At 38.5% G+C, this 13344-nt stretch overlaps 1 protein-coding gene across 2 annotated transcripts; it reads right to left on the bottom strand.

Moving 5' to 3' along the window:
• Nucleotides 1-862: 862 nt before the first annotated feature.
• maco1a (macoilin 1a) lies at nt 863-13267 on the bottom strand. Of its 2 annotated transcripts, none has more exons than XM_053489595.1 (11): nt 13000-13267; nt 12099-12240; nt 10162-10288; nt 9295-9418; nt 7648-7826; nt 6625-7075; nt 4838-4996; nt 2661-2843; nt 2284-2404; nt 1679-1853; nt 863-1581 (listed from the first exon to the last, which is right to left on the bottom strand). In XM_053489595.1, the coding sequence occupies exons 1-11, from the start codon at nt 13077-13079 to the stop codon at nt 1379-1381; spliced, it is 1944 nt and encodes a 647-aa protein (XP_053345570.1). In that variant the 5' UTR covers nt 13080-13267; the 3' UTR covers nt 863-1378. The 2 variants fall into 2 exon arrangements, with proteins under 2 accessions (XP_053345570.1, XP_053345571.1); XM_053489596.1 differs by lacking the exon at nt 13000-13267 and adding an exon at nt 12660-12746.
• Between the last annotated feature and the right edge of the window lie 77 nt (nt 13268-13344).

Raw genomic sequence — 13344 nt, 5'->3', positions numbered from 1 at the left:
AATCATAGTTGTAGGGTTTTGCTTTATTCTCTCTATATAGGGACAACCTGAACCAAAGTGCCCTCGTGTGGCTATTAGAAAAAGTTCTACATAGTGGTAGGACACTGGAAGTTTACAGTATATTGGTCCAACCCTGAAACATCTGGAGCAACATGTATTTTTGCAGCAACAGAAATGTATTTTTGTTTAGTTTTTTTTTTTACTTGAAATCATTCCCCATCAGAGAACCAGACAGCAAAACAAGCAAATGCTTTAGTTTTTACTTTTCAAAAAGTTACCCCTTTGAAAAAAAGGTACAATTTCATTACAATCCACAGAAATACTATTCTGAAGTTGGGACAAGACCATAGGAGCAATTAACAAGGATTATGTAGCAACCTTTAATTCTTAAGGTTCTAACTGGACAAAGATGCTTGACACATCCTTACAATACCAATGATATTTTATAAATTATCCCTGCTGCAAAATGAGAGTGTTGACATAAGGAAGATCTTAGAGGAGTCACATAAGAAATTAGGTCTCTATGTGAAGAAAGTACATGGCACTTATAATTAACATTATTCAAACATTCAGCACAAAGTTTATATCATTTCAATGTTGTAAACAAGTCGGTACCTCTTGGTAAGAAGAATCGATCATAACTTAAACTTGATAATTATAATATTTAGATCTGTTGCAGGTTTATGTGACACAGGATCATCAGGTTAGGTAAGAGAGAATCAGTTAAATTACTTCAAAATGAAAAAAATTCAAGGCACTGCAATAAACAATGTCTTGAAATCAATCCGCTTTTCTTCTGCATACAAGCTCAATTTCAGGTTCGGTCCATTTACAAACAGGATTTGCTTTGACTGTAAAATACACCAATATTAGTCTCTTCTGAAATTTGTCATTAACATGGGCGAATAAAAACACTGTTGATACTTCAGGAAAACTGTTAAAATAAAAAAATAAAGGCAACCAAGTAGACCTGGTTTAGGTCTGAGAGAAACGGTAATACTGGGAAGATAATTAAACAAAATGTTTAAACATTGAAATTGGTAACTTATGAATACTTATATATATAGAAAATAATTACATTTAAAGTAATTAATATTATTTTAACAAAAAACTGCCACTCTGGCTAGCATTTACAGTCACAAAAATGCAGACAGCGAAATTAAATCTTTGTGCAGTAAAGGTAAGCCATAGCACAACTAACTAAGCAAACTTCAAATCAGGTTCTCTTAACCTAGAACCTTTCCTGTTTCTCCTGTAATTTAATCAACACCACAGTACAGATTACTGAAAAGGAATGATAATAATAATAGTAAAAAAAAAAAAAAAAAAAGAAAACTCTTAAGGAGGTATGCATACTGATCCTGGTCAACAAACGGGGTCATTTTTTAAGCGGCTGATAGACGGACGCGTTGGGGTCCAGGCTAGATGGGCTTGTGTCCATAAACTTTGACGAGTAGTGAGGTGAAATAGGAGGCATGCTGTTGGAATCGGACGAATATGCGATGGTCGGCATGACCGCCATGACCTCTGCTATCTTTTGCTTCAGCTCCTTGATCTCCTGCTCCTTTTGCAAAATCTGACCTGTGCACAGATACAATCAAAAACCAGCACGAGTGTGAGTGTGACAATTATGAGAGTTGAGAAAAACTGGTCTTACTGGTATAAAGGATAAAAATACCTTGTGCGATCTCAAGCTGCCTTTTGGCGTCTCCTAGCGCTGAGAAAAGATCCAGTTTGATCCTAGTCTCGGCGCTCAGGCTATTCTCCAGGTGCTGCGTTTTATCCTGCATGGCTGACAGAGCTGACATGAGGACCTCTGTGTCTTTCTCGTTCTCTTTGTACTTGCGCAGTTCCTGAAAAAATTTAGCAAAAAAGTAAAAACATAAGTGATGTCTTAGTATAGTATTTTTTTCTACATATTCACCTTTTTTCCTCCTTCGTGAAGCATCCTAATAGCTATACACTACATGTTGTGACTGCTTAAGAGGGATGACACCATTAATGGTAACATTCTAGAGGCCCTTAAACTTATTCTGACTTTAAACCTATTGTAAAGCCATATAAATGCATTAGACTTTCCTAAAAAGTCCAATACATTTCTTTAAGAAGCCATGAAACTAGTGAACTTTTAAAAATGGTGCCGTCAGCAAAAAAGCCTGGCACAGCCACTGTGACCATGTGTAACGGCACAAAAAAATGCAGATCTCAACGTATTGCACTTGAATTTCTTGTGCAAGCTGGAATGTAAGAACGGTTTGTGTTGGTGAAAAGCTTGTGGCTTACCTGTACTTTGCCCTCCAGCTCTCGAAGCTGCTCCTCTTTGAACTTCAGGTCATGGGAGAGCTTCTTACATTCAGATTCCAGCTCTCGGATTCGACTCCTCAGGGAGTCTGTGCACTCCCCTCTAGAGCATCCGGAAAAGAAAAAAAATTTGTCCAATTGTCCATCACCAATTGTAATGATTTAAGATGGCATAAGAGATATGGAAGTTTTTTTTTTTATAAGATACTTTTGACTTATGCTTGTCCCTACTTCCTCTCTACTACAGTCAACTTCTTTACAGATCTTCACACAAACCTAAAGAATAACTGGTATGTAGTAGCTTTTAAGATGCTGCCCAGTGTCTGATGGACAAAAAATTTTAACTCTTCAGGCTTTACCTAGACGCAGCAGCGAGAGCGACAGCCCGGGCAGCTGTTGCCTCTTCCACCTTTTTCCTCTTTTTCTCATCGTTCAGCTGTTTCTCAGCTAATGTCCGTGCCTCTAGCTCAGACTTCAGCCGCTTCTCGAGCTGAGTGATGGTCTGCTTGTCTTTCTGCTTGGACTGTACTGCATTATGAAGTCTGATGCAGAGACACAAATCATGATGAATTAATTAGCTTTTGAACAGTACTTTTTATTATTTACACCAAGTAAGCCCAGTTACAATCAGAGGTAAAAGGTAAACACTCACATTTCCTTTAATATCGTCATTACTTAAGTAGAGCTTAATACTTTTATTTCACTACATCTTATAAGAAATAGCTGCATTTTCTACTTCACTACAATTTGCATGGCATTGTGTAGCATAACCACAGTGGTGTGTACTATTTAAAGTGGTAATATTGCCACCTGCTGACTATTGTATGTAATTGCATAATTCCTACATAAAATATAGCAGGTGTTTAAAAATCAGACAAACACAGCACATTAACAGTTTGGAAGTTTGTAGAGAAGAAGGAAGGAAGGATGGAAGAAGGGTCTTGTCTTGTCCATAGAAGGGTCAAGTCTTGTCCATACGAAGACTTGTCCTTTCCGAGAGCTTGTTTGTGAGTCCAATTTGTTTGCAAGTCCAACAAACATTAAATAGTTACTAGGTTATGAACACAATTGGCTATACACAGTATATTAGCAGAAACCAACCATGATCCTGCCTCCATACACCGAGAATCTCAATCTTGTCTATAATTTATCCACGCTTCTTTGATATTATTGTCGACATCATTGGCTCAGCAGACTTCACATGTTCCATGATCTTGTCCTTTAGATTCGTGCCGATGGTTGAACAATTCATATAAAAAAAATGTGCAGTGTCGGCCATCTTTTCACCTTGCTCCATTTTCTCAATTATTTTTAGTTTTGTCTTTGCCATTATTGCTTGGCGATCCTTAGCGATACAAGCTTCATCCCCAGTGTTTTAATGCTTGCTTCCAGGCATCAAGGGCTTGTACTGCACTACCGTATTCTATGCAGTACTGTACACTACACCACAACCACTTGCAGAGGATGCATGCACACACGGAAATGTGAATCGACTTCCGTGACTGAACACACGTGAACGCATGCTTGTGTCCTCGAAAGTTCGTAACTCCAATGTTCATATGTAGGGGACTTACTGTACTTTTGATACTTAAGTAAATTTGAAAGCAAGTACTTTTATATTTTTTCTTAAGTACAACTGTAAATGGAGGACTTCTACCTTTACTTAAGTAATATTTCATCTGTGAAAGCTCTATTTTTATTTAAGTACAGTATTTTTGTACTTTGTCCACCACTAGTTACAATGCTTATGAGACATGACATGGGTGAAGCTCAAAAAAGTTATAAATAGAGAATAAATTGTGCAGACAATCAATTGTTTAACCATTACAAACCCATATTCACCCTGAAGAAAGTTTCTGGCTGGCGTTGCTCTCTAGAATGTGACGAGGTAGGGGGAATCGGTACCAAATCTGCACTTCTCACTCTTCTGGTGGTTTTCACATGGCAGCAACAAGAATTTTATGATTTAAGTTTACTTCACCCTAAGGAATGTTTTCTTATTGCTCTTTCCTGTGATCCACCATTTTATACTTGGGTGAGGAGAACCCAAAACATTGCATTTTCTTACCACAGTCTAATAAAATTTGCACTTCTACCGATGCACGTATTGGCACATTGGGCACAGTGAAATAATTATGCTTGCATTTAGGTGGTTTGCTTTGTTAAGCAAATGTGTAGCCTTGTGCCTCTGTTCAACCTATGGAAAGAAAAATGTGGCAGCACCACAGATTTTAATATGAAAGGCCTGGTTTCGTTTTAAAATCATTTACTTCTGCTTCTACTCCTCCAAGCTGGACTGTTTTGCTGAATCAGCATGATGAGCCTAAATGTTTTACCTTCGTGTATTACCACAGGTTATTTGCAACTTGTGTACAACCAGACTTCCACATTAGTAGATAGTGATAGAGAGACTGGAGCATCTACTGCAGTATGAAAACATTTTCTACAGAACCTCTAGACAAATATAAATGCTACGCTCCAATTCACATTTGAACTAACAAAGTTGCTTTGTCTTGATGGCATGTTGAATTCGTACTTGTTCTGCAGCAGCTCGTTTTCATGGCGGAGCTGGCCGAGCTCCGAGCGAGTGTTTCTCTCGGCGCTGTTCAGAGAGCTGATCTGAGAGCGCAGCTCCTGCTCCAGCTGGCGGCTCGCCTGCAGATCAGCCTTCAGCTTCTTTACATCCTGTTCCAGACTGCACACACAATCACAACATGGAGAATTTATTTTACTCAAACTATAACACATCAGGTACAAATTGTGCAGTTTTGGTGAATCTGAGACATGCACCAGTTATTAGTTGTATACCACTAGATAAAATAGGTGGTCATATGAAAGCCTCCACAACAACGATCACTTGCATTCTGTTTACAACTCAGTATTCATAGCATGGACTGAGAAATATTTTCAGAATTAAAAAGAGGCTGTCTAGGATTTTAAAATGATTTTAGACTTATAACGGTCATATCATTTTGTAAATAGATATACTATAAATAAAATTGTAATGTGCATAGACGTCACTAGTTTCTTTATTTCAGACAATTTTTGAATTTTTTTCTGGACTAAAAATTATTGCAATCCAAAAGTCAGTCAGGGGTTCTCCCTGTGCCAGTGTGGGTTTCCTTTGGGTTTTTGGTTTTCCCTCCACCTCCTGAAGGATGATGCCTACTAGTACCCCTTTACCCCCAAGTTGAACCAGGTGTTAGGTTATGTCTTGTGCTGGTTCAGAGCCTGTTTATGGGATAGAGAGTCAAATCATTACGACGCTGTATACGTCTGTGAACGCCTCTACTTTCCCAGCAATGCTAGGGGAAAAAAAACAACAATGGCAAAAAACAACTTCAACATGGCTTTGCAGGTTCTTCTGGCTTCATCTTAATAGAGAGCATTTAGGCTACCTGTTGCATATTGAGTCCATTTTTGTAAAAAAAGGTGAAGGTCACAAACTTAGTTGGTGGTGATAATCCCGCCCCCAGGCTCTGAGGCAAGTTTTTTTCTGCGTGCGGGCTGGTGCTTTGGCTGTCTAAAAACAAAGAACTAGTTCCTAAACCGGCTTGGTGGAAAAGGGGTATAGGTGAACTAGAGAGTCTACATGAATGTGTACAGTACATAAAGTACAGTCTTGGACTGGAATCCCACGTGTCTTGTTTCCAAGGTTCCAGCTCTGGATCTATTTTGACCCCTAAGCAGTTACTGCAGAAGAATGAATGAATTTATGTTTGCTATAATCTTATATAAATATAAGACAATGAACACAATGGTAATGGCAACATAATCTAGTATACAGTAGCATTTTTCTTATATATATACACATATACATATATATATATATATATATATATATATACATATATATATATATATATTTACACATATATATATATATATATATATATATATATATATACACATATATATATATAAATATATATACATATAAATATATATACATATACATATATATATATATATATATATATATATACATATATATATATATATATATACACATATATACACACACACACACACACACACCAGGTACAGCATTTAAGACTAAATACAGCTAAATGATTTCCACTGGGTTGGTTACGTTACCACTGCAAAGTTGATTATTTTTTTTAATAACAGCACACCACAAAATGTTTTATTCCTCTTATACCACAGCAACTACAGAAATTTAAAAGTTAGTACTTCTGTTACAAAGCGGTGAGACTTGAGATCCTCGACATAATGCTAAATAAACACCACAAAAAAATGTAATAAATAAAAACACACTAAATGGGTTGCTTATAAACAGCCACACATCAGGAGGCATCTTACCGCACTAAAGCGTCAGGTTTACTGAGCTGGTTGTTGGGTATACAGTTTTCCATCAGCTCTCGCTGGGCATTCTTCCCTAAGCTCTTCTGCTTCCTCTCGTTCCTATTGGATGAGGATGGCACACTGCCATTGGTGGAAATGTGGCTGCGTGGGGAGGAATTTTTGTAATGTCTGGAGGAAGAGGAGGCGGTGCTTGCATCTGTGCCACCCACGTCCTCCGTGCAGCCATTCAGCTCGTTGTTTAGTCTCTTGCTGCTCAGATAGTTCTCCATGTACTCAATGTCCTGCAGCTTCGACTCCACGGTGTGTAGGATGTTGTTGTTGATTCCTATGCTGTGCTGGTGCTGTTTCTTGGCCCGCTGCTCCAGCTCCGGGAAAGAGATGGGCAGCTTTTTGGTGCCGTTCTGAGCCAAATGCGTTGGATCTGCATCCAACATGGACTTAGACGCTCCTAGATGGAGGAAAAGAAGAAGAAGGGGTGATTGGTCTATATATTACAGAGGAAAGGTGTGAAGATTCTGGCCACCACCTCATAAAATCAGAAATAAAAATAAAGCAGTGTGATGTTAGATTTCCACTTCTAAGCTTAGGAGATGCTGATTTTTAAATGCGGTGAGTCCACCGTGCTCATTAGCATAACAATTTGCCAGAAACAGGTCAATACAGACATCATTAAAATACTCAGCAGCAGTAAATGTGGCAGAACAAGGTGACTAAAATAAGAACATAGACATCTAAGTCTTTAAAAAAAAAGGGGGGAGGGGGAAGAAAACATTAAGTTAAATCTATGTTGGTTTTATTGCTTATAGTCTTTTTATGTCCAACATCCTCATCCTTAGAGGACTGTGGGGGAAAAAAGGGCATGTTGTAATAATGAGCAGACATTCTGCAATTCATCTTCATGGTCACTTCTAGAGTTAGTATACGATAACTTCTTTAATAGTTCTTTATCCAAATCACAGTGATTGGTATTTGGATAAAGGTTAAACAAACAAAAAGATAATAAAATGAAGTGTTTCTTACCTTCCTCTGCTTCTCTCTCCTGCTTCTGTAGCATCTGCTGTTCTAGAGGCAGGGCCTGCTGCAGGAGCTGCATGTAGAACTCATTCTCCTTCTGCACCTCCTTCTGCTTCCGGAGGCGCATCTTATAGCTCACGTAGCTCTTGAAGCCGAAGCCCAGCGTCACCACTGGATAGCCAATGCTGTGGAGAAAACAAATAGGACAAAGCTCCTTGGTTTGATGCCACCTTAGTCAAACCGATGTACAATAAGTGGTACAAAACATCACATTTGTTATTCGGTTACAGGCAATGATCCAGAAACAAGGTAGCTCATTTATCAATTACATTACAATAGCTGTTCCACCTCCAACCCTGAATCTAGCTCTCTTTTAACGTTAGTGATGCTAGTATGGGACTCAGCAATGATGTAAGGGTTTTTCCCCTCGGACACTAGGACCATAAAGGTCTATTGCTTAAAGTGATTGTTTCTGATTGCCTTTTTTCTAACAGCTTTCAGTCCAGTAGCAACACTGAGGTGTTTCAAAATAGTGTCCAGGTGTCTTAGAAAAAAATAAAAAAATTAGAGTGGCAACGATGATAGCAATGTAACATAAGGGAAGGTAATGCCTTAATGTTTATATGCAATGCATTATGGGTACTGTTTTGTACACACATGTTAGGTGCTGCCTGTCCACATTTCCTCAAATTTTGTTTTCTTTTTTTATTTCTTGGAAGCAAATGACTGTTAAAGAATACCACACACCTCATTATCCCCTTCTGACTCATGTTTATCTTTTTTTTCCCTGAAAGTGAGCTTATCAAAAAACAAACAGCCTTTTTCCTCACCGACTCATTTGCAGTACATGCTTAAACACAAGCATACAAATATAAGAGGAGATAGAATGAATAGGCTTGGATGTAGCTACGATGACCAGATGGATTGAGTGTACTGTAAGCAGTAAGGAACCCGAACCAAGAAAAAAAAAAAAAAGTGGGAATAGACAAAAATGCATTTTAATTGGTGTTTTAAAAAAACAATAATAATAATAAATCCAGTGTGGCAAATATCCAGTCATACATCATAACCATTCATGATACCCCAACACACCAACACTGCAACCATAGCTACACATATGCACTAACAGGTCTGTTACCAGTGTGCTAAGAAGCACATACTATAATAATATGGCACATACAAGTGACCTATCTGCGAAAATAAAAGACAATAAAACCTGCCACCTGACTGCTTGTTGTGTTTTTGATGTATACGCGCAAGACATCTCGTTAAACAGCCTTATCAGTAGAGATGGGGAAAACTGATTAAGTTACATATCACGATTCATTTATTGCTACACTGACTCTAAAATCAATTTTTTTTTTGATCTTGTATTTGAGGTGGTTGCAGGCCCTCTATAATCCAAGAGGCGGTGTACTCCAAACTATTTACGCACAGGCAGGCAGCTTAGTTTCTTTTGTGGTAGGAGCGAATCATTGTCTAAGTGTGTTCAAAATTGTAATAAAATATGGGGGAAATAAACTAATTTACAACCAGGATATTTTTAAAATCATGATAGTCACAGTATCGCAATACAAATTGAACCTACACCTAGTGTAGGTATCGTGATAATATCGTATCAGGTGGCCCCTGGTGGTTCCCATCCCTACATACCAGTGAGCAGCAAAAGGACGACACAGGCCCACGTGAAAATTTTTCAGGTCTTTGAAGCGGATGGCGGCTTCGATATAGACGAAGAGGATCCACAGAGAGACTGTGGGCAGACAAACACCTCGCTCTAAGGACACACAACCACACACCATTAGCTAAAGACATTCTATTCAACAGTAACGGAAAGATTTTCACTTTCCATCTTAGACAGTGCTCTCATATTAGCAACAACCAGCCACAAATACACACAGACACAAACACACACACACACAGCAAAACTCTTGCAGAAATTGTGTTGAATATTAAATATGTGACAAAGATGAATAATTTAAATTCCTCAACCGTCTTAGATTTATTCCTGGAAATTTTAGTCTTTTTAGATACTCTTCAGCACCTCATTTCTGGTTAATAGAGAATTATCAGAGGAAGTCTTGTATTTTTTTTTATGTGAGGTTAAATATGCATGCGTGCTAAATGTTTAATGAAGAGGGTGGAGGTAAGACAAAAATAAAAGTAGTGAAATGGCTTGCATTTCAAGCAGAGGCTTTTAAATATCCACAGAAATGAAGAAAGGGCAATAAAAAAAACTTAATTCATTTGGGATGCAGATTTTTTTTAAACATGAGAATGTTGAACAATTTCAACAATAGTTTACAACATATCCTGCTGTAATAATCAACTGTAATGATCAATAAACCTGACAATTATTATACAAGGAGCATTTTTATCAACCTGGGAGTCCTGGCTGACGTGGCAGTCATTCCCATGAACATTCAGTGAGCTGGAAATCAATTGATAAATTGTCGCTGTACACACAATATATAAATAAAAAAGGTTATAATAATATTTTGTCATAATAACAAAACATACCTGTGTGCCATACATACTGCACCCAAACGTAAGTGCTGGCAGCAAAAAACAGCCATTGCATAGGGATGAACAGCAGGCATATGATGTCTGAGGTGAACGTAACGCAAACAAAGAACACAGAAAACGCCTGAAAGACAAAAAGTAATAAAAGAAAAAAAGTTAACAATGTGTTCACTTTAGGAGACTGAATGCCTTTAGAAGCATTAAAAAAATGTGTTTTTAAATTTGTAAACAAACTCTGGTTGTGTAATATGTGAGAAACAGAATTCCCATTAGAAATGTAATTAACTTCCCACACTGTGATAGTTATGCAGATATTAAAAACAAGGAAATGTTGCAAACTTAATACAACTGTTTTCCATTTATCAGTGTTAGCTTTAAATATGTGACAATGATTAATCACTGGGAGGTTCAAGCAGATTATTTAGGCCTCATTTCTAACCGAGACATCAGTTAAAAGGTGATGTTTTTATTTATTTATAAATATGCGACTAATCCACTTAATTTTACACTTAAGTGATCTGGAGCCAGTACAATGTCTTTAATGCATTCATCATAATGATGCTATAAAGCCGTTAAGGCAACAAAACGTGATGGCACATTATTAGCTATAACACCACATCAGCGATGGGTCAGAGGGTGCTGATTCGTTTTCCATAACAGCTGCTCTGACAGTTGTTACTGCTCAGTTTTATATGATTGCACTTATTCTTATAATTTCTATACGTGATGTATACAAGGTCTTGGATGACAGATGCAAATTAAAAATGTTGCTATGATAAGGCTTTCTGAGAGGAGATGCTTAGCACATGTTAGTGTTGGATGTAATTTTTCTGGCGTTAGGAGTTTGTCTTAAGAACTTTGGTGTTGAATAAGACGAATGCAACATTTCAGGACATACGGACACTGAAAAACAGCATTTTCAAAAACATGTCACCCTGATTTTGACGATTGCTCTCTTACGGCATGTTGCGTCATGGTGTCTTCGCCAGTTAAGTGCCGCTGATATACAAGGGTGAGCCGCAAATCACTCCCACTTAGGCTGTAGAATTTATTTTTATTAACTTTTATAAAAGTTTTAGGGTGAGCTGCGAGCTGATCTTGTTCTATCAGACTTTCGCCTGTTAAGGTCCCTGAAAGCAGCCCTACAAGGATGAAGATTCACTTTTGATTAAGAAGTGAAGTCAGCGGTGCGTTCGTGGCGAACTTCACCAGTGAAAGTTCATCCACGTAGGGCTGCTTTCAGGGGACCCAACAGCTAAATGTCTGATTGAGCAAGATCAGGACTATGCTTTAACACCTCAAAACAAAGTTTTTGCAGAGTGTTAACAATGTGAGCAGAAGTGTACAGATGCAGATTGCAAAATCACGGATGGCAGTCATCACCATATAATTTGCAGTTTAGACTTAAGTCCTTAAATAAACCTTTTTTTCTGATAATGTTCCAATACTGGCCCTTGAGAATCCAAGAAAACTGAAAGCATAAATGTTTCAACTGATGTTTGACTTTTCTCAGTCGCGACTGAGGACGTTTCCATTCCATACTCTGCTGTTTACTCTCAGGCGTAAAGTGATAAATCCATGTCTCGTCACCAGTAATGATTCTCTTTAAGAAACTTGTACCATCCTTAGAGTATCGCTCCAAAATTAGTTTAAAGCTATCCAAATTCTTCTGCTTATGTTGTTACCGGGTACACCCTCAGACCACAAACAAACAAAAAACAGATTGCTTAACGCCACTCTTCTTTTATTCAAATTACAAGTGGGGGCATTAATTTTTGCTCGTAACAAAGTTACAAATGAACTGATGCAACAGTTCACATCCGCACAGCAGTGACAGACAATCCTGATAAGATGACAGCGAACAGCAGAAGTTTTAATGAAACTGGAGCGCAGTACCCTCGTATAATGTAGCTGGTAAGTATTTTGATACTCACCAGTCCCTGGTACCTGAAGGAGTCGTACACGCTTCTGATGAAGAGCCAAAAAGGCCATAAGTACTCAAAGCGAAACTCCAGGACAAAGTCTGCCAGAAGCACCAGAGCCCACACGAGAAGGAACTTCAGGTACAGGAAGGTACTGCGAAACAAGAGGTAAAAATGTGTCACGTTGGAGGACCGTTCACAGAATCAAATAGCAAGGATATTCTTTTTTTTGCACTGGTTTGAACATTCACAGCGAGGCCAGAAACAATCTGTAGTTGTTATCATGATGAGATAAGACGAGAAGTAAACATGCAGCAGGCTCATTAGCTGGCAGCTGAACTTTGAGCTTGAACTTGATGATTTGAGCGTTGCTTTTTCCCACTTTTATTCACTTTACATATTAACTAAACCAGCTGTTCAAGACTGTTCTCAGAGAAATCATGATGGTTACAGGAAGTCAAGGCTTACTGTAAGCAACTCGTGTTATAGGTGAGACTGAGGCTCGTTAATGAATGTGTGAAAAGTCTACATCTTAAACAAGGTTTAAGAAAGTAGATCTGGTGTCATATCTACCATGCCATGCTGGCTCAGAGCAACCTGATGAGCTGGAGATGTGCTGCCATGCACACGCGCTGCTTCATTACACTTACATGCACTGCGCGCGAGCACAATTTTAAATTTAAAAATTCCATTACCCGTTAAACTGACTGTTTTAGCTAAAGGCTAACTCTAGGCCGTTATTAAATTAACCCAAATGACTTAGCTTAGCCTAATAATTCTTGTCTGGAAAAAATACACAATTTGTAAGTGAACATTTTCTACTGAGAGGGGGGAAAAATACAAAAGACTATATTCGGCGCGGCGGCGGTGGTGCTGAAGCAGCCGGGCTGCGGTGCGCCTCCTCCCCGCGTACCTGCCGTGTATTCCCTCGGCGATACGGCTCCGCTTTAACGGGCGACGGAGTTTGCTGCAGTCCGCATTGCGCCGCTTCATTCTCCCCTCCCTAATCGACTAGAAATATATATACTTATATTTATATTTAACACATCTACTATATACACGTGTCTTATTTATTTTTTTTCCCTCAACCGTTCTGTTGAGTAGCAGCACAATAGCGTCTTCTTAACACTGAAATACGTCACATCATCATTCCGACTCAAGCAGCCACAAAGCAATAAATAAAAACAACTCCATCCATAGAAAAGAAGGCCACGCCCCTTTTATCCAACGTGTCCGCAGACGTCGTGACGTCGTCTGA

The sequence above is a fragment of the Clarias gariepinus genome, chromosome 28 (genome assembly GCF_024256425.1).
Source record: "Clarias gariepinus isolate MV-2021 ecotype Netherlands chromosome 28, CGAR_prim_01v2, whole genome shotgun sequence".
Lineage (NCBI taxonomy): Eukaryota > Metazoa > Chordata > Actinopteri > Siluriformes > Clariidae > Clarias > Clarias gariepinus.
This window is presented reverse-complemented; position numbering and strand designations above follow the sequence as displayed.

Bases quoted from the DNA above. Each gene is read 5' to 3' on its own strand.
- maco1a (XM_053489595.1), bottom strand. From the start codon at position 13,079: ATGAAGCGGCGCAATGCGGACTGCAGCAAACTCCGTCGCCCGTTAAAG. The intron at 9,419-10,161 runs GTATGTTTTGTT...GTGTGTCCTTAG, and splicing joins GCAGTATGTATGGCACACAG to AGCGAGGTGTTTGTCTGCCC. The intron at 1,582-1,678 runs GTATTTTTATCC...ATCTGTGCACAG, and splicing joins GCAGCTTGAGATCGCACAAG to GTCAGATTTTGCAAAAGGAG.